A 24893-nucleotide genomic window follows, 5' to 3' on the forward strand; every position below is an offset into this window, starting at 1 on the left:
CACAACCCATTCTCACTCCAAAGGCGTCAAAAACCGAAGCATTGTCAAGCGCCCCTAGCGTCACTTTTATGACGCCAAATGTGCCTCTCGGCGTCGACTATCGAAGCACTACGACCTTCATTGCTTTCAGTGGGAAACTTTTGGCGTCAGAATTCGACACGAGGACATGAGATGTTTATCGCTATGAAATCACTCAAGAAGTCTCATTCAGCACACATCGCGCGATACTTGCTATCAGTTCCACAGTTTGGGTGAGTAGTCGTATATACGCTCTTTTAATGCCTTTTATCAAATGTATTCTGTCTTCTTTATTAATCAGATTAGTGCCATATGTTTAATCGCTGTATTATATCGGTCATCCGCGGCTGTCTTTGAGTTTCATTGCGTTTAAATAAATGAACACAGCTGCTAATTAGTGTGATTAAACTCTATCTGTCACGTGACGTGCCATAGACCTTCGATCCGTTTTATATTATTATTAATTTCAGGATCAATGATGTAAGTTGTATTTGTAGTAAAATCATGGTAATCACGACACAATAGTAATAAATGAAATGTGAAGTTAAAACACAGTAAATGGGACATTAGTAACTGTAACTGTAGTTTTACTATGATATATTAATAATCAATACAACAATACAATAATCACCAAACCAGCTATGTTTGTATCACTGTAATGTTAGTGTTTTTATGTGCTTTTATATGACAGATATCACAGTAATCATGTGTTCTGTACCATGCTTTTAATACCTTTTAATGTGAATCCAAAAAAAAAAAAAAATCAAATTAAAAATAAATAAAAAAACATGTATTTTTCCATCTTGCAGTTCATTCATATCAGTTTATATATATATATATATATATATATATATATATATATATATATATATATATATATATATATATATATATATATATATATATATAAATATTTTGCTCACAGATCATTATTAACATTCTGTATATAATTCAATTTTATTTTCTCTCCCCTTTTTTATTATTTATATTTTTAGCTGAAAAGACGTAAAGGCAGTCAGCCCAGTGGTGTTTCTGGAGAGGGATTCCTTCAGAAATGGAGAAGACAGAAAGCTGCGGAGGCAGATATTTGCAGCAGTAAGTCTGTGATAGTTTGTCTCTTTTATCAAAAATTCCTGCTGTTATAATTTGTACAGCATTTGTTGTTTCTTAAACTGTTGCACTGTCCAAATACCCACACTTGCCATCTTTTCACTTGACCACTTGATTACTTATTTGAAGTCTTTCCTGTATTTGGCCTAGTGTTCGAGTGAGCATGATGACCACGAGTGTGTGTCGAACTTTTCATGACCTGATGACTGTGTTTCCCAATCCTGATCCTGGAGAACCCCAGCACTGCACGGTTTTGGTGTCTCTCTTATCTGCCTTGGAGTCTTCACTGATGAGCTGATGAGTTGAATCAGGTGTGTTTGATCAGGGAGACATCTCAAATGTGCAGTGTTGGGGTTCTCCAGGACCAGGATTGGGAGCCACTGCCTTATGGGACACTTATGTGTTTAAAGAGATTTTTAATATCTAATTATCAATATTTCACATACTGTACTAAACACATCACAGTCTTAATAATCCAGTTTAACACTTGTATGATATTGTACAAGCCCCAGGACGGTCTCATCTGACACTATCAAAAGAATTCATATGACTATAGCTTAATTACTTGCTTTCAATAATGGATTCATTTAACATTTAATTTTACAGCATCTTTACAGAGGCTGCTTTTATGGTCTAAACAAAACACAGTGTAATGTATAAGTTGAATGTAATGTAATATTTCTGTTTTACAGGATTGTTTGAGGATAACACTGCAGTTCTCCATCATGCACAAGGACTCACCTCGTTAACTCTTTATCCCCCCCACACACAGATATGGTCCCTGGATCATATAATCCCCTGTGATTAGACTTTGCAGTGGTTTGATTTTTGCAGAAGATGTAACTTTGTTTTATTTATAAGCTCATAATGAATACATTACAGAACCAGTGATGAAAACAATAGTTAAAAATAGTATTTTTCGTATTGATAAAGCATTTTGTTCTCTTTTTCAAGCTTCATACAGTGAACTTTTTAGACTTTAATTAAGAGTTTTAGTAAAGGAGATATTCATACACAGTCATCCCCTAGCTCCAGTCATGAAGTGAATTCATGATGTTATTGTCAAAGCTAGCAGGTGTTTGTTTTCCTGAACACTTTCTCTGTCTTCCATTGTTCAGACAATCAGTGTTTATTTGATGCTGTGCTGATTGAGTTTTATAGATGATATTGCACACTTGACATGCATGTCTTCATGGTGTTTTTTTTGTGAGTTTGAAACATTTACATTGTGTTGTATAACATTTTGGTCAATTTAATTTTTTTAATAAAATTGATCTTTTTCCAGTGTTCTCTGAAAGACATACTGTATTTACTGTTTTGTTTTTTAACAAAAGCATTTTCATTTGCATACTGAAAATAGTTAATGTTTACAACATAACTGCCTTTTTATTCTTTATGGTGGCAAAAACGAGCTTGGTGACAGAGGATGCAGTGTAGTAATTTGGGCATGTTGACTTTAAATGAGTTTGACATATCAATAAATAATGGAAGATCCTTACAAAAATATGCATGTTTATTATGCTTTATGTATTTATTTGTTCATTCATTCATTCATTAATTTATAATTTCTGTTTTTATTCCTAGGGTTCAAATGGTAGAGAATGGTAAATCACAGAAACACAAATGTGAACAATTTTAACTTTAAAACACAATGTAATATACAATGTAAATTTTAGAAGCACATCATTTGATTAGTAAATATATTTGTCTTTGGTCAAAAAAAAAATATACAAATCTTAAAAATGTGTCTTATATTTAATGAGAGGAATCTATCTGTTGGATACAACTGCGACTGCTGGGCATGTGCACATCAATATTGCCCAATTTTTGTCAAGCTGAACAACGGAGGAAGGTGAAGACGTTAATAAAACAGAATCTAATAAGTAGCAAGCTTAATCTATTGTTAACCGAATCTATCCCTTCAGCCGAAAAACGAAAGACATCTGTCATACATGGATAAGGAAGTGTGACGCTGCTGCTCAGCTTAGATGCCATTGGCTATGACTTTTCAGGACAGTCTGTGGTTGGACTATCTTTTAACCCATATTAAACAGCGCATCATGTTAAAAAGTATGTTTTGCTCCTATCATCACATTAGTAATATATTAAGTCAACAATGAAGTGTTGCTATCTTGAGAAAAATGACATCTTTAGCGAGATCCTAATCCTAACCCTAAGCATAACTTCAATGAACTACAAAAAACAGCCCCCTAGTGTTGCCTTTCTATAGATAGAACGACGGAGGCTTGTGGGTAATGTAGTTTAAAACTTTTTATTAACGAAACTAAATAAATTATTTATTTTAAGGTAAACTGGATATCTAAATATGTTTATTGTGCAAACCTCTATGATATATTTGAGAGGCAGGCTGGAATGTGGTATTTTACAGTGAGCAATATTTAAAATGCTTTTATGCCAGCTTTCCACTTATTTCTGAAAACTGAGCTCAACATTATTTTATCAGCATAGCATAAGTAATAATCCTGCCCATTTTCTCTTTGATATGTTAATTGGACTCTGATTTACAGCCATTTGAAATGTACAGTTTTGGGCTCTTCCGGGGGGTGCTACTGGGCCCCTGGGGGTAGCAGGGCAGTAAAACCTACATATATGTATTCTCCTCATCATGAACAACAAACTGAGCTGAGTCACATTTATATCTGACAGTTTTCACAGTCCTCTGTTTTCTATTCTATTCATCATGGCTATTATACCTTTTGACAGGACATTGTGAGGCCATCTGATGAAACATGGAAAAATTATAAAGAAATGATTTAATAATGAAAATAATAGATTATTTCTTTGATTTTTGAAGTAAATGTAAAGAAATATAATGGATGAACCTGCAACAACTTGCCATTATCTATTCCCCACTGTAAAGCAGTAATCAAGGACAATGTATACACATTGTGATACTTCACTATTACACAAGGACAAATTCATGCAGTGCTAAGAATATTAATTTATATATATATATATATATATATATATATATATATATATATATATATATATATATATATATATATATATATTAGCATTATATATAACTAATTAGCCGAAATCAGTGTAAAAATGTCCTCCTCACCCCCGTATCTTGCTCCTCATGTGCTGGACATCAGTAATGTGCGTGCTCTTGGTTTTAATGCAGTACAAGATCCACGTTGATCATTCCTGCTACATTCTCAGTTATCCGTCAAGTGCTTGTAACAATAAAGCCCATGGCACCATCTTGTAATGCAGAATAATTAATCTTGTAACTCCCTGTATTTCACAAAAAATGTGCATATTTGTTACTAAAATATAAAAAAATTACTTTCTGGTGTACTGATGTCCCAGATGTTATTAATCCGATCAAAAATGTTCATGTCTTAAATAAAAAAATAATCCCAATAATTAATATGTCGTTTTTCCAAGTCTAAAATAAACACATATGAGCCTACCTAGTAAAATGATGTATTTACCAAGAATCTTCAGAACACAATATTCACCATTTTCATTTTATTGAAGCATAGACTATAAACTTGATAAAGTAGCATCAAGACAAATAAGATTCAATGAAAATAATTATCATCAAAGATACATTAACCTCATATATAAATCAGTTCACACAGATGAGTGATGAAATGTCCTTAAAAGTCACACAGTCCCATCCAGTCAACTGTGATACAGATCATGTGATACATATTAGACATGTGATACTGTTTCAGAAAATAATGATTCCCATCATCACATCTAAACTGGTTTCATCTCCCCATCGTGATCTTCTTCTCTCGTGTCTGGAAACAGTTTGTGGTTGATGTCCAGCACTGATGAGGTGTAGCTTGTTCTCAGCCAGAGGATCTCTCAGTCCTAAGATCCCAGACCTGGTCAAAGTGAAACAAACAATGCAGAAGAAGTTGTTTAATGGACAGAGAGCGCAGCTTATGTTCTGTGTGGTTTTAGCAGGGTGAGTAACTATGACCCTTGTAGTACTGTACACTTACCATTCTTCAAGCTGTTTTAAGATCTTTTGAGAAGCTTTTCTCTGAAGACAATTTACCACATCCTCTTCTTTCACTCCTTTCAAGAGCATCACTTGGTCAAAACCCCTCATTTGGCTGATGAGATCATCTGTACAAATAAAAATACTGCAATAAATATGTCATTCTGCAAGAATTAAGAAAAAGTTACAGAAGCAAAGGTCTTGCTCATGAGACATTAGCATGTGTAGTTCTCAGAGACTCTAGAATTCATCTGTTGTTGCAGTAAATGTGTTTTTTTCCTCTAGAATCTTTCTCCAAAGTTCCTGACTTCTCTCACAAATGTGTTTTAGTCTGTGCAGTGTAATGCCTGGCTTCAAACCAATCAACTATCAATTCACAATTAATAACATAACATTTACAAAACAATGAAATAATGTCAATTGGTGTTTATATCAACTAAACCAATTTCATGACACTTGTCTGCTAATAAAACAGGTGGTGTGTTTTTAAAAACATAATATTAAAAATGTCCAGTCACACTTTGCTAACATGCTGTAATTGTAATAGTATAAAACGAAATCAAGGCTGACATGACCAGTTCTGTGAGAGATCATCATAAAATGTTGTATAACATTGCTTCAACACACACATACCAGAGGACTTCTGTTTGTTTGAGCTCAAGATGGCCATCTTCATTCCTCATCCTGAGCAAATCATATCCTTGGTCTTCCTTCTCTTCTGTGAAACAAGATAATCTCTACTTACTCTCTGTGCAATTAATATTGCTCATTAAACATAATTAAGTTAATTTAAAGTAAGATTCAGACCAGAGCATTTTTGGAGTAAACAAATGTACCTGGGAAGAGCTGATCATGGCAAGATTCGCTGAGACTCAGTAATAGCTCTTTTAGGTTTTAGGAAGGTTTGTGAGGGTTGGCTCTTAAAATAGCTGTTGAGCTCGATATTTTAGACCTGAAAAAGAAGAACAGCATTATCTGGAAAAAATCCTGTAAGACAGAAGGAAGGACATATTATTAATTACGTGCAGCTTGTACATTACACCTCTGTAAAGATGCTGTATAATTAAATGTTAAATGAATCCATTATTGAAAGCAAGTAATTAATAACAAGCTATAGTCATATGAATTCTTTGATAGTGTCAGATGAGACAGTCCTGGGGCTTGTACAATATCATACAAGTGTTAAACTGGATTATTAAGACTGTGATGTGTTTAGGGATCATTTTTAAGACTTTGACCCTGTCCAGATAACCACACTTGCAGTCTTGGCCACTTGAGAGTGTGTGTACGTGACAGTGTGTGCACAAGACTGTCCCCGGTCTTAATAATGCCAAAGCACAGCGTCCTTAACACACACTAAACCTCTCCAATACTGCTCTGGAGCACTATACAAAGCTTAGTGTATCCCATCATGCATCATGTTTTGGAATAAATCGTCAGACTTTTTGCCGAGATCTCACAAGAGGTCATGGAAAGCTGTCCAATGTACAGTATGTGAAATATTGATAATTAGATATTAAAAATCTCTTTAAACACATAAGTGTCCCATAAGGCAGTGGCTCCCAATCCTGGTCCTGGAGAACCCCAACACTGCACATTTGAGATGTCTCCCTGATCAAACACACCTGATTCAACTCATCAGCTCATCAGTGAAGACTCCAAGGCAGATAAGAGAGACACCAAAACCGTGCAGTGCTGGGGTTCTCCAGGATCAGGATTGGGAAACACAGTCATCAGGTCATGAAAAGTTCGACACACACTCGTGGTCATCATGCTCACTCGAACACTAGGCCAAATACAGGAAAGACTTCAAATAAGTAATCAAGTGGTCAAGTGAAAAGATGGCAAGTGTGGGTATTTGGACAGTGCAACAGTTTAAGAAACAACAAATGCTGTACAAATTATAACAGCAGGAATTTTTGATAAAAGAGACAAACTATCACAGACTTACTGCTGCAAATATCTGCCTCCGCAGCTTTCTGTCTTCTCCATTTCTGAAGGAATCCCTCTCCAGAAACACCACTGGGCTGACTGCCTTTATGTCTTTTCAGCTAAAAATAAAAATAATAAAAAAGGGGAGAGAAAATAAATTATGAATTATATACAGAATGTTAATAATGATCTGTGAGCAAAATATTTATATATTTATATATATATATATATATATATATATATATATATATATATATATATATATATATATATATATATATAAACTGATATGAATGAACTGCAAGATGGAAAAATACATGTTTTATTATTTATTTTTAATTTTTTTTTTTTTTTTTTGGATTCACATTAAAAGGTATTAAAAGCATGGTACAGAACACATGATTACTGTGATATCTGTCATATAAAAGCACATAAAAACACTAACATTACAGTGATACAAACATAGCTGGTTTGGTGATTATTGTATTGTTGTATTGATTATTAATATATCATAGTAAAACTACAGTTACAGTTACTAATGTCCCATTTACTGTGTTTTAACTTCACATTTCATTTATTACTATTGTGTCGTGATTACCATGATTTTACTACAAATACAACTTACATCATTGATCCTGAAATTAATAATAATATAAAACGGATCGAAGGTCTATGGCACGTCACGTGACAGATAGAGTTTAATCACACTAATTAGCAGCTGTGTTCATTTATTTAAACGCAATGAAACTCAAAGACAGCCGCGGATGACCGATATAATACAGCGATTAAACATATGGCACTAATCTGATTAATAAAGAAGACAGAATACATTTGATAAAAGGCATTAAAAGAGCGTATATACGACTACTCACCCAAACTGTGGAACTGATAGCAAGTATCGCGCGATGTGTGGTGAATGAGACTTCTTGAAGTGATTTCATAGCGATAAACATCTCATGTCCTCGTGTCGAATTCTGACGCCAAAAGTTTCCCACTGAAAGCAATGAAGGTCGTAGTGCTTCGATAGTCGACGCCGAGAGGCACATTTGGCGTCATAAAAGTGACGCTAGGGGCGCTTGACCATGCTTCGGTTTTTGACGCCTTTGGAGTGAGAATGGGTTGCATATCATTGTATCGAACTTTTATTTTTCCATTGTCACCTTTGACTTGGTTGTGTTGATTTGTAAGGCACTAATCCTTGTAAGCATGCTTTAGAACACTATGCATGTAAAATGAAAATAAAAAATAAATAAAAACAAAGTCCAGTCGCATTTACCATTGCGCTGCAAATTTTCATTTCAAATGCAATCCAGACGATAAGATTTCCCCATGCCAATTTCACAACAGTTTAAGTTCATGCACAGATTCATCACACTGATCAACAGAAATCTGGTTGTTTTATAAGTGATTTCTGTGTTAGCTGACCTTCATACATTGTAAAACTATGGACAACTGAGAATGGATTTCACTGAACCACAACTCAATGGCTTTTGACTGTTTGGTGTATTTATTATTGTCATGAAGTGCAGTGGGTCTATTTTTTTTCTTAACCAACACTATTCTGAATATCTACCTGTACATATGAGCTGTGGTTTTCTTTTGTTTTGTGGTGTAGTTTAATCCATTCTTCTTCTTTTTTGTGGTGTAGTTCAAATGCAGTTGAAATAATAATGACTTAAAACGTCAAACTTTATTGAGACTGCTGCGGCCCTGGTCTCTAACAAGTTTAGTAAGGACACATACATATACACACACATATATATATATATATATATATATACACACAAACACATATACACACACACACACACACACAAAGCACAAGTAAATAAAACAAAAAAAAGGGGGGGGGGGGTTGCTCTGCAGTTTTGCAATAAAAAAAAATCTTAGTAAATACAAGTGCATAAAATATTAACCAAATGCAATTATCATATTGCTGTGGCTAGCAATCACAGTTTTGCTGAGCTGAAATAAAAGGCTACTTCTTATTGCCCACTTTGCTTTGAATAATTGATGATACCCTCCAAACAAATGTACAGTATCTTTAGAAGTGATTGTCGAAGATTAGAGTGGAAGATTCAGGCTATTTGGGGAGTCAAGTAATCAATAAAATCTCTTGCTTGATAGAAGAACGCTCTCATTCTCTCTTTCTCTCTCTCTCGTTCTCTGTGTTTCAGGTTGACATGCTTCGGCCAACAAAAATAACAGGCGTTATTACCCAGGGGGCGAAAGACTTTGGGCATGTTCAGTTTGTCGGCTCCTACAAGCTGGCTTACAGCAATAATGGCGAGAGATGGCTTATATATCAAGATGAAAAACAGAAGACAGACAAGGTAGGATTATTTCAAAAACTTATCGCAAGACCAAAAGAACATTTATCTTTTAATCAAAGGCACTTTTATCTCAAGGTTGATCTGAATTGCCTTGATCTAAAGGTTGTATTTTATTTTTTTATTTTTTGCTAAACCTAAACACTACTCTAGTTTATTTCGTAAACCTGGCTTCCATGGATAAGTTTACATCCCAAAGTCAATGAAAGAAGCACCTCCTTGTCTGGAATGAGGGTTGTATATTCTCATCCCATGCCCTCCCTTCTGCACTGTCCCAGGGCAGACTCTGTCTTTCTTTCTCTCTCTCTCTATGGTCTGCCTACAACCAGATAATGGTTCAATCTGCCCAGTCTCAGTGAAAAGTGTGCCAAACATGTTTGTTTACAAGGCTCTAGTGGGTTACAAACGTCCATTCCATTTGCCTGAGCTTGTCTTATGAGGCTTCTGGCGTTATTTAAACCTAGCAACGGCAGGGTTTGTTTGTCTATGTACGTTCTGGAAACATTGTTGAATATACTTGCTAGTTTTTGAAAAAGATACACTTTTATCTGGGAGTCAGGGTTGTTAAATGAAAAAGCTAAAAGTTGACTGAAACATGGCTTTTAGCAGTAGACATAGGTCTCTTTGTGACCTTAATATTTGTAATGTTTGTCACACAGCCCTGTGTCACAGCTCTTATTTTAGTTCATATTCAGCACTGAGATTTGCACTGCATTTGGCTAATGTTATAAAGATGTGTGCCATGGCTGGAAGAGAGCCGGTGAATATTAGCTGGCACAGGGTCAACACCTTGGCAAGCAAAGCACAGCATGGATCTTCAGATGAAAATGTGAAAAGCCAGAGATAGCTTCCTTCGATTATAATGAGATGATTAAAAGCTGATCTGCACCCCAGTGTTTCTCACTTCTTCTTTAATGATTTTTTTTTTCAGTTTTCCCAAAGTTCTTAGCTCCAGTTTTATGACATAAAACTACATCTCACAAAATGTTTAATCATACTTGCTTATAAGATGCAATAAACTGTAATTTCTGGATAAAGTGTAGAAATCACATACATATATATATATATATATATATATTTTTTTTTTTTTTTTTTTTTTAATGGAGGCAGCAGTAAGCACGAAAATTCCCATACTAATTTTTTTCTTTTTATGGTTCTTATGAGGATAAAACAAATTTTAGTATAGCCTTTAACATGACCCGATTCCAAGTTTTTGGCATAATGCTAGAATGTTGTAAGAGGTTGTAAGTTTAGAGTAGAATTCAGGGTGTTACTAAGTTTCTAAGGTGTTCTGGGTTGTTGCTATGGCATTACACAGTGAAAAAAATTTTTTTATATATATATATATATATAAAATATTTTTTTTTTTCACTGTGTAATGCCATAGCAACAACCCAGAACACCTTAGAAACTTAGTAACACCCTGAATTCTACTCTAAACTTACAACCTCTTACAACATTCTAGCATTATGCCAAAAACTTGGAATCGGGTCATGTTAAAGGAAAAGAGATGGCGAGTCAGGAGCAATCTGATGAAAAGTTGGCATTTTCAAGGTTAAGATATAAGCACTACTTCAAATTCATTTTGGTCAAAGGCAAGAACGTGCATGTAATGTGTACATGTAATGTGTGACACGCATCTACAAAGCTAGTGGCCAAAAACACCCTTTCTTACAAAGATAATACTTGAAGTGTAGGATAAAACTCTTACTGTCTGTTGACGTGCAATAAATATTGAAAGTTATGTACCTGTCTGTTCTACTCATTTCAAATGACTTGTGAAAACTGCAAAAAAAAAAAAAAAAAAAAAAAAGGTACAAATTCTCTGACATGTAGCAACTTTTTTTTTTTCTTTTTTTTTCAGTAACGCAAATAGTTACTTACCCTGGTAACGAGTTACTTTTATTATAGAGTAATTCAGTTACTAACTGAACAAGTACTTTTTGGAACAAGTAGTGAGTAACTAAAACTACTTTTTTAAAGTAACGTTCCCAACACTGCTGATAGCTGATTTTGCAGCTAGGAAATGTAGGCGTGTGCCTCTGTAGGGCCTCTGACAACTGATGGTAGTGGAAATGTTTAATATAGTTCTATATAATAGCAGAATGGTCTCTTTATAGATATGTAGTCCCTCTGTTGAGTAATTTATACGGTGCAGTTATGCATGGTTATTTGCAGTTTAAAATGTGCACTTTAAAATTCATACTTCATACAATTAATACACTTATACGGTTATTTGCACTAAACTTTTTTTGCGCTTTTAACTTTCTGTGTTTACTTTGCAGCAGTTATTTTGGAAGTAAAGAGAACCTAACTAAGAAATTCTGAATGGTAGTTATTTCTTTGGTGGGTGGGTGGTTGGGGAGGGGGGGCACCGCCAAGCATTTGTGCTTAGGGCACCCAAATGGCTAGCGCCGGCCCTGTCTAGAAGCGAGGATAGTGGCAAGAGAGTTTGTAAATAAATGTAACAGTTTCCCTGTGCTTTGCTTGCCTTGCACCTGTCAAAAAAAGAGACAAATTGACAAGTTTTCATGGTCCACAAGAGAGTGGCGTCAGTGCATTAACAACTCATTCATCTTGGCTCTGTAAACACTACAAGGATTTAATGAAAACTGATTCTGCTCTGGCTGTCACTCCCCAATATAACCCACTCTGTATGTAAAGAATGGCATTAAGCATTCAGAAGAGTAGTGACAACCAAATGTAGCTGCATTGTGTACTCGTGTGGCCTAATATCTCTTGTAGTCTGCTCCTGAGATCTTACTCTACCTTTGGGCAAAACCCAAATGTGCTTAGCCTCAAGAGACACACACCAAATAATTTCAAACAAGCCATTTTGGTAACACACTCACATAATGCTTACTAACCCCATATTTTCTAGACAAACAACAACTTTAAAACAGATTTTACCTGTTTTCTGTCAACATTAATCAGCCCACCTGAAGCTGTTGGCAGTGAAGAAACTCTGATTGGCACAGTCATGCAAGACATCATTGATTAGCTGTGGTCAACGTCAAGGGGTTAATTAGCCTGCGAATAGAACTATTCCCTCACAAGCAGTGGGGTCAATAGCACATTAGATGGCAGTAAATAAGATCGCGTCCCAAGATTAGCTGTCAGTGGATTCCCTTCCCCCATACAAGCATGTAGCCACGTGCCATTGATGTGGTCCTAAAGAGGAAGATGAAGCTCTGTGGTCTATATCAAGATGCCGCCACAAATGGCAACCATGGTGCTGAGCTCCGCAATTCTTCTGCCATTTTTTTTTTAATCTTTTTTTCTGTGATTAATCATTATAATTATATAAGGTTTTACCAGAGATGAACTCATTGATGAACGATCAGATAATCATCCAATTTGGCACTGGTGCATCTCGTTTAGTTAATCATCTTAACTAGCTATCTTAACATTGTTTGGCAAAAAATCGCTTAATGCACCTTAAAGGTCACCATCTGTTAGGACCTAAAGAGGGACACTTACAAAGACTCTACTGCTAAAAAGGCCCAGCAGAGGTTGTACTTCCTTTGCCAACTTAGTAAATTCAACATGCCACATGAGCTGCTGAAACATCATTATTGAGTCTGTCCTGTGTTCATCCATAACAGTCTGGTTTGGTTCAGACATCAAGAGACTAAAATGTACAGTCAGGACTACTGAGAAGATTATTGTTCTTATTACTGCCCAAACTCCAAGATCTTTACACCTCCAGAGTGAGGAAAAGGGTAAAGCAAATCACTTTGGATCCCACACATCCAGCCCACTCTCTCTTTCAAATGCTGCCCTCTATTTGGCCCTACAAAGCACTAACCAGAACATCCAGGCACAAGAATTTTTATTTTTTTTTATTTTTTATTTTTTCTGAAAGCTATATTCAACTTATATATCCATAATAACTGACATATTTATACGTACCATCTGAAAATGTATGTTACATTTGTAAACTACATAAAATGTACACTTGTAATTAGCATATTTTTTTTCTCTCTCTAATAATATTCTGTATATATTGCATTTAATTTTCTTTTTTTTTTTCTTATGTTAATATTATATTTTATCTCTATGGTGTAATTCCCATGTATGTCTGCAGTATCATGTATGTTTGCACTATGTCTGTGCTTTCTTCTGCTCTGGAAGCTACTGTCGCCAAGACAAATTCCCATTGTGTATATGCATACTTATTGACTTCTATGTTATTTTTGATTGTGTTGTAAATTTTGAAAATGGCAGTTGATTAGCAGCAATGCATAGGCTTAGAAGATTCATATCAGCATTTGAATGAAGAAAGAAAAGATATGTGATTGGATTCCCATGATGGGTAAGAACAGAAGGAAATATATGGTTCTTCAATATATGGAATCTTCTATTGTATCATTTGTATCGGTGTCAAAACCATGACTTACAACCAGGAATGGCACAAGTTCCCTTGTCTTTCGGTAGAAGGTGCTCTTAATGTCCTCATTGCAGAAATCAATACTGTGGAAACATTGCCCAATGGGTTAAATAGAAGGCACAGACCAGAACTGATTGGATGGGAAAAGTAAAATTATATTTCCAGCCACTGAGCAGGAAGTTCAGGTGAGGCTTAGTGAACCGCAAAGGGCATAGTGGGTATTATTAAGGAGAGCACCTTCTGAATTTTAGAGGTGTTCCTCTGAAATACCTTCATTAATATCTGTGAAGACTTGATATAGATGGACAGTACCGGCAGTTTCTTCCTTTTTTCTATGTTGAAAAAAAAATAATGTTTTTTGATTTTTGGCATGTTTCCGTCATGGCATTAACCAGGGTTTGAAAATGGGTCTGGGGGGGGGGGGGGGGGGGGGTTAGAACTGTGCTATACTAACCCCCTACAAATACAACTCATTATGTAATAAACACATTTGAGACAGAAAGATATTTTCATGTGTTTTGGAGGGATGAACATTGTACCACAATTATACCATATTTCTTGCATCAAAATTGGTTTATACCTTAATATAGGTTTGGGGTGGATAATTTTATCAGTTGCTTATTATTCATGCAACAATACACATATGTTATTGTGGCGAGTGGGGCGGGGCCGAGAAGCGTGGGAACGAGGAGTGAGGCCAGGTGTAGTGATTGGAGATGAGCTACACCTACGCCCCACCGCCAGTATCGAGTCCCACGTAGGAGATGGAAGGATATAAAACTCGCTGCCGGCCGCCCACGATATGGAGGGGCGGCTGCCGTCCGTGAGGGAGCGGAGGAGTTGGCGCCGTTCGCCAGGGGGCCGGAGCCTGCCGCCTCCGCGATGGAATCCGGAGGGGCAGGGAACGGGGGACTCCTGCCGCTGCCCAAAATCGGAGGAGCCGTCGCCGTCCACCGGGCGGCGGAGGAGTGTCGTGCCGTCCGCCGAGGGCCGTCCAGTGCCACCGCCGGGCACCGCGGAGGAGATCACCCAGCCGGTGGAGGGCCGAGCAGCAGTGCGTCTGGGAACCGGAATTTGTTTTTTTTTTGTTTTTTTCTCTCTCCCCTCTCTCGTCCCTGTCGCTCCTCCTTCCATCTCCTTTTCTCTCGCCTCGTCTGTCCTACCCCCAGGTTCCCGCAGGTCCCCGTGAGCGGTCCCCCCCGGAGGCAAGGGGGGGGGGGGTAGTAGAGCGCAGTCTCGAGGGTACCCCCCGGCCTGCGAGGGGCGATGGGGGTATGTGGCGAGTGGGGCGGGGCCGAGAGGCGTGGGAACGAGGAGTGAGGCCAGGTGTAGTGATTGGAGATGAGCTACACCTTCGCCCCACCGCCAGTATCGAGTCCCACGTAGGAGATGGAAGGATATAAAACTGGATTGACGACCGTGAAGGACGAGAGAGGACCAGGCCTGGACAATATTTTATGTGTTTGCTTTTTATTTGTGTTATTTGTGTTTATTTATTTTGTGTTTTGTTTATTTTGAATATTAAAATTGTGTTTTGATTGTGCGCCGGTTCCCGCCTCCTTCTTCCCGATGAATATGGAGATTTGTATATTGTTACAGTTATAATTTTCATTAATAACAATTGCGAAATATATAATAACTTTATCTAGTGCCCTTATGAATGTTTTTAACATGATTCTGTGAAAATGTAACTATGTAACAGCGTCAGTTCAGTCAGGCCATTGAGGCAAGGCTGTGAACAGCTGATGCGGTCAGCTGTCAAATCGCTCCAATCACCACCTCTCTCCTATTAGACACGGGACCTATATATACGTGGCACTATGGCTCGGTAAGTATGCTCAACCTTTCGCAACCCTCCCTCCCTCCCCATTATAAGCATGAGCACATTACTGCGCACCTTCTGGCTGTCGTCTTCTTTGTTTCAGATCACTAAGGCTTCCAAAAATCTTAGCTGGTATTGACCTCACCGCTGCGAGTCACCCATCTTCATAAACAGGCTACAGGATAGACGTATCACTGCCACATCCACATGATTATCACTGTTTGCTTTAAAGACTTAATTGTTATGTATTTCTAAAATTCATGGTTCCGGGGGGTTAATGTTAAAGCTCTCGTATGTCAATTATTCTGGGAGTAAGAACCCCCATATGGAACCATACCGCCAAAGATATATATATATATATATATATATATATATATATATATATATATATATATAATTCAAATACTTTTCAGATAAGATAAATATATCCCACTTTGTTAACTTTCTAAAGTGTCAAATTAAGTATTGATTATATTGCTGGATCTGGCAACGCGGCAGAGGCTGCGCCCGCGCCCTAACTCAAAACTCTCTCAAGCCTCATTCACTCCTTCAGCATCTCACAGGGATCATTTTCATTCAATAGACCCTAAACATTTTTGAAAAACTGCCTAAACATGCAGACAATCATATGAAGAGTTTTAAATAGCAAATTTGACATTCAGAGAACAGATTTTATTTCTGAACATGAAAAATGTAAAGATGACCTCATAGCTGGCGAAGGGGCATGTTTTGGTCACTCTTCTAAACATATCACGTGATCTTGTTCTTATCACTCCATAGTAAAAATACAGCTTTCAAGCTTTACTGAGATCTTATTTCACCCCCTCATATCCCCAGCTGCTTTCAACTCAAGGGAGAAAATGCAATATCAGATTGTATCATATCTCTTTTTTAACCTTTCCGATTTGGAGTTGATCTAATGGTTGTCTTAAAGTGCTATTTATCTGGTTGTTGGCAATAGGGTTCTGAGGGTGATGGGCCTTGAAGATTAAATTGAAAACAATGCAACCTACTATTTACTGTGTTCAGGTGAGATGAGCTCCAGAACAGCAGTTGCATTAGCCCAGTATATTGACTAGCATTCACTGAGATTCCCTCTCTTACACAGAATCAATTTAGAATCGCTGAAAAGCCTCTTGATGCGTGTGGGAAAAAGTTTGGTAATGTGTTATATTGTCATAAGTTAAATGAACTGTGTGCTGTGGCTTAATGGCCAAATATGAATATATAGTGGTCTGCCTTACTATCCATTTGTAATCGTGTATTACTAGAAAAACTGATCAGAACCTTTTAAACTGATTGGAGTTTTAAATATTCTCAAATACATACTCCCATTTAAAAGTTTGGTATCAGTAAGAATTTTTTTTAAGATCACCAAGGTTACTTTTATTTGGTCAAAATACATTACAAAAAGCAGAAATATTATATATATATAAAATAGTATTAGTATAATTTATTTAAAACAACTTAAAACTGCTTAAGAATATGTATACTAAATGTGTAATGTATTAATTATGTATTAAACATGAATAAATAGTATAATCAATTGCAGCTTCATAAATTACACAACCATAATTTGAAAACTGCCACCCTAAGCTTGCTTATTTACAGGTAATAAGCTGTGAAAGGTTGGCACAGATCTGTGTCATGACAGAAATTCAGATCAGGTCCTAATAGGATTGCTTTCCTGCTGTGTCACACCAGAGCTTCTCCGTTTTATCAGCGCTCAGGGGAAACAGAACAAATGTACCTGTGGAGCCCTCACATTTGATCTACAGTATTGTTTGAGATTTGTTTGCTGTGCACAGCACAGCAAGTTCAACTCCTCTGTTACTTGATGGATGAGTTAAACAAAGGAAGGAGACTGAGTTCAGAGGAGAAAATGAAAAGCGATTGTGTCCTCTTTTGGTCCCTGTCAGGGTGTGGGATGTCAGCCCTCTGGGTAAATAATGTGGCCTGCCACTTCATAAACACTTACTTTTATAGACAGTGCAGACAGTGTCAGGAAAAGGCGAAAGCTCATGCAATATCCCATCATTAGTTAATAACATTAAATTGAGCAAGCTAGTGCTCTACAGATGAGGCTGGAACAGTGCAAAATATGAGTTTTGCTCAGATGAGCAAATTATATGGATAATGCAAGCTAGAACATAAGATAAAACAATATTATATATCTAGGAATATATAAAAGATGCTGTTGTACTTAATAGATGTTCAGTTTCATAGAGGGTGTTTTTGGCTGTGTATTTATACTACTTACAGTATCATGACATGCTTTCATTACAGTAGTGTATGTTCTATTGAAATCAGTTCAGTTGGTATTATTGTGGTGCCTGAATGTGGAGCATTTCAAATCAGTCACTTATAAGGTTAACATGACAGTTATGCTGCTTTTGAAGGCAATAGCCTATGTAGGAAGGGAGGCAGGTTTTGAAAAGGGTTAATTATGTGGCACTGATGATTGTCAAATTCTACATCAAAGCAAATCACATTTCAGAAATGATGAGCCCTGTACACAAACATTGCTCTATCCCACGACAGAAAGGAATTCCCAGCTCACAGCCACAGCTAAAACAAAACATTTTGGCTACAGATAAACACAAAATCTTCCCTCAGCTCACATGATAATCTTATATCGTATGTACTCATGTGCTATTTGAACTGACTATGTTACTACTTTTTCTTAAGAAAAAATAAATCTGTTTTACATTTTACTCCTCACAATTTTAACTTGAAAATTACATTTTTGTGTTTAAGTTTCTTCCATTTTACACACATAAAATGTGCTGAACAGAAGCAGAAATGTGAGCTCTGGTAATGAAAAGCAGACCACGATTACTAGACCTCAAGGACCTGTTTGAGCAGAGATCAATTCTGAAAGGTAGAAAGTGCTTGGCTGTTTAATTATTTTGCTGTTAATGGTCTATGTATTATATTTACTGACTGCACAAGCTTTACTCACCCTTATGCCATTCCAGATGTATCTATCTATCTATCTGTCTCTGTCTGTCTGTCAGTGGCAGAATTGAATCAGTTGCAAAATCCTTGCTTAGATTTAATACTCAGATCTCTCTACAGACAACCTTGTTTTGCCATGCTGCAAAAGGACTTGAGATTGCCTTGCCACTTTGAGTATCACTCAAGGGATTTTTACACTGATCCGCTCCATAGAAGGGACCCACTTCAGAGGACGTGTTTATTAATTGAGCAGTCTTGCAGTTTGCAGATTCTATGAAGTGATAAAGTGTCCTTCCCTTGTGATCAAACTCCAAAAGCCCTCACCTCTAAACAGAATATCTGTTATACCTGATGGACCTACTTAGATAATCCTCCATTTGTTTCTGCATGCCATAAGTGTTCTAAAGACAACTTTCGTCGCATGGCTCTGCAGTGATGAGAGGAGCAGTGAGGGGATTAGATTAAGCAGTAAACACCAGACACAGATTTATGGGATGTCTTAGAGATTTGTTTTCTTTTCAGCTTTTATGCATAATTGTTCCAAATATTCTTGGGTGTGCAGGGAGAGAAGGTAATTGAGAGTGACTTGTTTCCATCATTTCTTCAGGGGGGTACATCAGAGGAGTGAGATGTCTCATTTGGAAAGGGTCACATAAAGCTAAAGCTTTCACTTGAGTTTTAGTGTTTACTGTTGCGTGAAAGACTAAAATGCATTAAGTACCATAAAAGAGATGTTCACTACATTACACCTCTATGAGTCTGTTTTTATTTAGCAGCTTTTTCTAGTTGAATAGCAACAATATCTGTTGTTCAGGTAATTAACCTTACCTAGTTAGTGGAGTTCATTTTAATTTTGCAGATCTTCAGCTCAAACTCTCATAATTTAATTGAAAAATCATGATGTTATTCTAGATTTTCAATAAGCTGTTAACACTTGTTCACCGTATTACAGGACAAAGGATATGTCACTGCTTTTATTTATTTAAGATGGTACAGCTTAACATTACAATGTTGGTTATAGCAATATTTACCTTTAAATGCAACAGCTTATACATCATTATTATAATTATTTCTGTGTGTAATAATTGCATCATGGGCACTGTATTGTGACTTGTTACAAATCAGTTTAAGAGGTAAATTCAGTCCTTACAGTTTAGGGATGTAATGGTACACATAATCATACCAAAAAATTCCTGTACAAGTCTTTCAGTTTGGCACATTTGTATACCAATTGAATACAGCATTTTTTTAACCGCTGCACTTGTGTGCCAGATGTGTGTGCTGTTTAATGCATCTGAAACGTCTTTTCCTCAGTGCACGACTTATATCCTACATTTGTATTCTTATCTAAATGTTAGAAAGTCATGCCAGTATTTCCATTTTGCATTAAGGATCATCCTGACAGCAAGCAAGTAAATCTTTTGAAGAATGAGTATCGGAGTGCATGCATGTATGTCTAACAGACAGAGAGCAATGACATGGAAGCATAATAATTCTTACTTAGATATTAATAATGCTAAAATAATTTGCATTCAAAAGTGAAAGCATTTCAAATTATGTTTCCCATAAAATTCATGTTTTCAGCAATATTGACAATTTATTAGTATTATTATTTAAAGATAGTGGCATAGTTTGTACAGTAAATCAGTTTCTTTCTTTTTTTCCCCCTTTTTTATGCAATGTTTTTTTTTTTTCTCCCACTGTACCAAAAACATACCAAACTGTGACTTAAAATATGTACCAAACCATGATTTTTGTGTGCTGTTACAGCCCTGTTACAGTTACAGACAGTATCAAATAACCTATTTGTGCAAATTCTAAAGGTATTCATAATTTAAAGTATAGTTCAATAGCAGCAATTAAGTTATCCATCAGATGATACAGCTTATCTTTACAAACACAAATAATGAGGGTTGGGTGACTTTGGTACGAAGTCTCAAATCAATTGGTCAATAGAAATAGCTCTGATGGACTCTTTGTGAACCACTTGATTTATATTTGATTTTTTTTCCCACAGATTCAGCGTTCGTCCACAACACTGCCTGCACATACACTCGTGTTTGATTTTGCATATACTGTACTGTAATTGGCCATATTAGAATCACACAGGCGCCTGTGGTGTCATCAGGGTTATAAAATGTCAATGAAAGACATAAGAGTAGCCAAATAAATCTTGCTTAACTCTCATGTATTTCCTGCCATACTATCTATCGACGCTCACAGCCAAAGTATGCAGACTTTATCATTATAAGAGCATGTTGGGAAAAGCTTGGCACTGAAAAAACATTCTTCTGTATGTAGATTCCCTGCAAACACACAGGGCATTAGATGAGAAGTTCAGCAAATGGGTTTGTTTTGAGCTGCCCTTTTACCAAATCAGTTTTTTTTTTTTATGACATTTCTCCCCGATCTGGCTCAGAGTACATTGGAGAGAGTTGAGCTGCAAAGCACAAGATTGGTTCCATGGTGCAAAAAGGGAATGCTGATTCAGTGTGGAAGAGAGAAAGTGAGGGAATATGTCACACATTTATGTAATGCTTGCGACACCAGCGATTAGACACACAGGTTCTCTTGCTGAATTTCCCCCATCTCGGAACTCTTCGCACTTAACATACACATATGGTCAGAATTGTTGGTACCCTTGGTAAATATGATCAAAGAAGGGTGTGAAAATAAATCTGCATTATTAATCCTTTTGACATTTTATTAAAAAAATCACGAAAATCTAACCTGTCATTGTAGAATAAGAAAATTAATCAGTATATAATTAAGGAATTTTTATTTTTCTTTCCAACAGGTCTTTCAAGGAAATTTTGATAATGACACCCACAGAAAGAATGTGTTAGATCCTCCCATCTACACCAGATTCATCCGAATTCTTCCATGGTCGTGGTATGGAAGAATCACTTTGCGTGCAGAATTACTGGGATGCACGGAGGAAGAGTGAAGACCCCTTTTCTCTGGCCCACATTCGATATAAACTGTGCTTAAAAATGTACAATTTAAATTGTTTTCATCTGAATTTTCAATTTTTGTAATATTATGATTTGTTTTATTTTATTTTATTTTACCCTACAGAGGTTGGGTTCAGTCATCTATTATGTCCTGCTTGTTTTTCCTTTTTATGGTCTGTTACTCTTTTTTTAAAGACCTAAATGGAGGTTAAAAATTCACTGTGGTTTATGCAGCTGAACAATAGCCACTGTACAGTGTCACTTTAAATCAGAAAGAAAAAAACAACAACAATTTGACATGCAATGCTTATTGGGCCATAATCAAACACATGACAAAAAAAGACTAACATTAACATACTGTATAAAATATCTTTCTACTTTCATTTTAACAGCAGGCCTGTCTGAAGTTATATCTCCACTGACACTGATGTTGTGTAGACAATAAATATGATGGTATTGTATTATATGTAAAATGCAAACTAACTGCATGATTCAAAAGTGAATAGAAGTATAAGACAACAAGATGTATAAGTTCAAATTAAACCATTTCGCAAATCTTTTTTTTTTTTTTTCAATCATTTCACATTTTTATGATCAGTTTTCTCATACTTCTCTAAAGACACTGTTACATGCCCCATAACATAATGACATCCCATAATGAAAGCAACACTACAGTACTGGAAGCACCTATTACAGACTAATCTTAACTAATTTGAAGGTAAAGGTACATTTACCTAAAGGTTATGTAGGCAGTCTGTAACAACAACAGGATATTTGTTTTAAGAAAATAATGTCCTTGGGAAATTCATAATTTAGAGGTATTTTAATGTATGCAATTTAATTTACATTTACTGTTTAATTTACAGACGTCTCAGTTTTTTCAGTCTGTTTACCTGTTAACTACCTGTACTACTGTCTTTTTATTTAATTTTCTTGATTGTAAAAACCTCAGGATAGATGTCACCTTTTTTTAGTACTTGCAATGTTATAATTAAAACTTTGGAGTGCTTGTTAGAAAATGTGAAGGAATATTAACATACAAAAAAATGTGTTGTACTGACTGCACTAAGTGGGGTTCCTTCATTTTTTTTGGCATATAATAAAATCATCAATAAATAACAGTTTTCATGTATGGAAAGATTAGATACAGATGTTTATACAGCTGCTAGGTAATCATGGAAATCAACTTATTTCAAAGGTCAGCACCAGTGGGTTGTGAAATCATTTTATGTGACTGCATCATTTTGCATCTGGAAATTTTCAGCGCTCATGACATACATGTAATATATATACACTGTAAAAAGTGATACTCTATATTTACTCAATTAAATTGTGGCAACAGATTACAAGCAATATTGTTAATTACATTTAACACATTAGAATTAATTGGAATTAATCAAATGAGATGCTTGAAAGAAATTATTCAAAATGAGTAAAATAACATGAAAAAAATAATTAAAATATATTTAAAAATATCGGTTTTGTTGGATAAAACGAGAAGCACCCAGCTGCAGCCTGCATATAGAGGCGGGGTGGCACAAATTAACCCGCCCCATACCTACTGTGATTGGTTTGACCATCTTTCATAGGCATACATGATAGGAAATGCGTGTGTAGTTGGTGTACACTGTTAAAAATAATACATTATATTTAGTTAATAAAATTGTGGCAACAGATTACAAGCAATATTATTAATTAAATTTAACACATAAGAATTCATTAGAATTAATCAAATGAGATACTTAGAAATTAACCATTCAAAATGAGTTAAATAGCACAAAAAATAAGCTAAGTTTAAACAAATAGAAACAACAACAAAAAAATAACATTTCTTTAAGAAAAACAACACACTATGAACATTATGTTATGCATACCAGGCCAGTAGTTGGCGACTAAGAAACACAGCCCAAAAATGTAATTTACAAAGTCATGTTTTAGTTGATTACATGGAGATGATACAGGCATCATGTTCAAAAGCTCATGTTTTCAAGCTACCAAAACTGGAGACACCTGATGTTAACAAACAAAATCACTGCGGGAGCATAATCTAAATTTTGGTTACCATTACGGTGGTCAGTGTTACATTTACATTTACATTTATTTATTTAGCTGACGCTTTTATCCAAAGCGACTTACAATTGCTATATATGTCAGAGGTCACACGCCTCTGGAGCAACTAGGGGTTAAGTGTCTTGCTCAGGGACACATTGGTGCCTCTCAGTGGATTCGAACCCGGGTCTCTCACACCAAAGACATGCGTCTTATCCACTGCGCCCCACCAACCCGTGTTTGCTGTAGTTGGGAACTTTACCCTTAACCTTTCAAACAAAACTTTTTTTGGTTGCTGTAATTGTGAGATTGCTGCTAGATAAGCCAATAAAGAGTAAGATCAGGTGGTGTTGTTTGTTTTGACAGCATTTGGCCTGGATTTCAGTTGTCCTATGTTTGAACAGCATAAGGTCTGGACATTTAAAAAAAAAAAAAAAAAAAAGAAATTTTATTTAGGCACACAAACATCAAGAATCAGCCTGAGAATCTCAACAATGGTGACCATCAAAAATCTTGCTGCACTGCATTCTGGGTGCCACCAATCAAAACTAATTTATGGATCCCATCATGCTGTCTGTCACCATTCTTGAGAATCATATGCTGTTTCTTGATGTCACTTAGTGCCAAAGAGAAAGTTTCCCTTCTCCATCGCATTTTTTTTTTCTTAATCAGAATTCTTAAACTCTGGATTTCACATAAAAATCCAGGTCTTCTATTGCAGAATTACAGATGTTGCTTTAATGAATGTCAATTTGTCTCCGAGAACAGACTCAATTTATAATGCTCAGGCCAAACAAAGATTGTGCTAGATTATAACCAGGACCACCGCAATTCTGTCAGCAAATCTAGCTGTTATAATTCAGTTACAACAGCAGTACAAAATGTAACATTAAAAAGTCAAGGGTCAAGAGCCCAACTAAAGCAAACACTGACCACTATAATGGTAACCCTATAAATGTATCTTTTTTTCCTTCAGTGATTCTGTTTGTGAACCTTAGGTGTCTTCAATAACTTTTGGGGGACTGAAGACACAAACTTCTGAACATGATGCCTGTATCATATCTATTTAAGCAACAAAAATGTGAACATGTATAGTGTTTCATGATCCCCAACTACTGGCCTGGCATGTATAACATAGTATTCTTTAGCATAGTGTTTTTTGTTTCTTTGTTTTCAATAAAATCAATATTTTTGTGAAAATTTTAATTAATTTTTTCATGTTATTCTACTCATTTTGAATGGTTGGTTGTAACCATCTAATTTGATTATTAATAATTAATTATAAAGTGTTAAATTTAATTAATAATATTGAATGTAACATTTTAAACAATTTTATTGAGTAAAT

General features: G+C 35.9%; 1 protein-coding gene across 1 annotated transcript in view; it reads left to right on the top strand.

Moving 5' to 3' along the window:
• The window catches only part of LOC113091259 (EGF-like repeat and discoidin I-like domain-containing protein 3), a 148020-nt gene extending 125402 nt beyond the window's left edge, over positions 1 to 22618 (top strand). Inside the window, exons 10-11 of the mRNA XM_026256667.1 lie at positions 9223 to 9378; positions 21343 to 22618. Of these exons, the coding sequence (XP_026112452.1) occupies positions 9223 to 9378; positions 21343 to 21492 (306 nt within the window). The 3' untranslated portion in view covers positions 21493 to 22618. The remainder of the gene's footprint in view (positions 1 to 9222; positions 9379 to 21342) is intronic.
• Positions 22619 to 24893: the final 2275 nt, after the last annotated feature.

Source organism: Carassius auratus, unplaced genomic scaffold (assembly GCF_003368295.1).
Source record: "Carassius auratus strain Wakin unplaced genomic scaffold, ASM336829v1 scaf_tig00214150, whole genome shotgun sequence".
Lineage (NCBI taxonomy): Eukaryota > Metazoa > Chordata > Actinopteri > Cypriniformes > Cyprinidae > Carassius > Carassius auratus.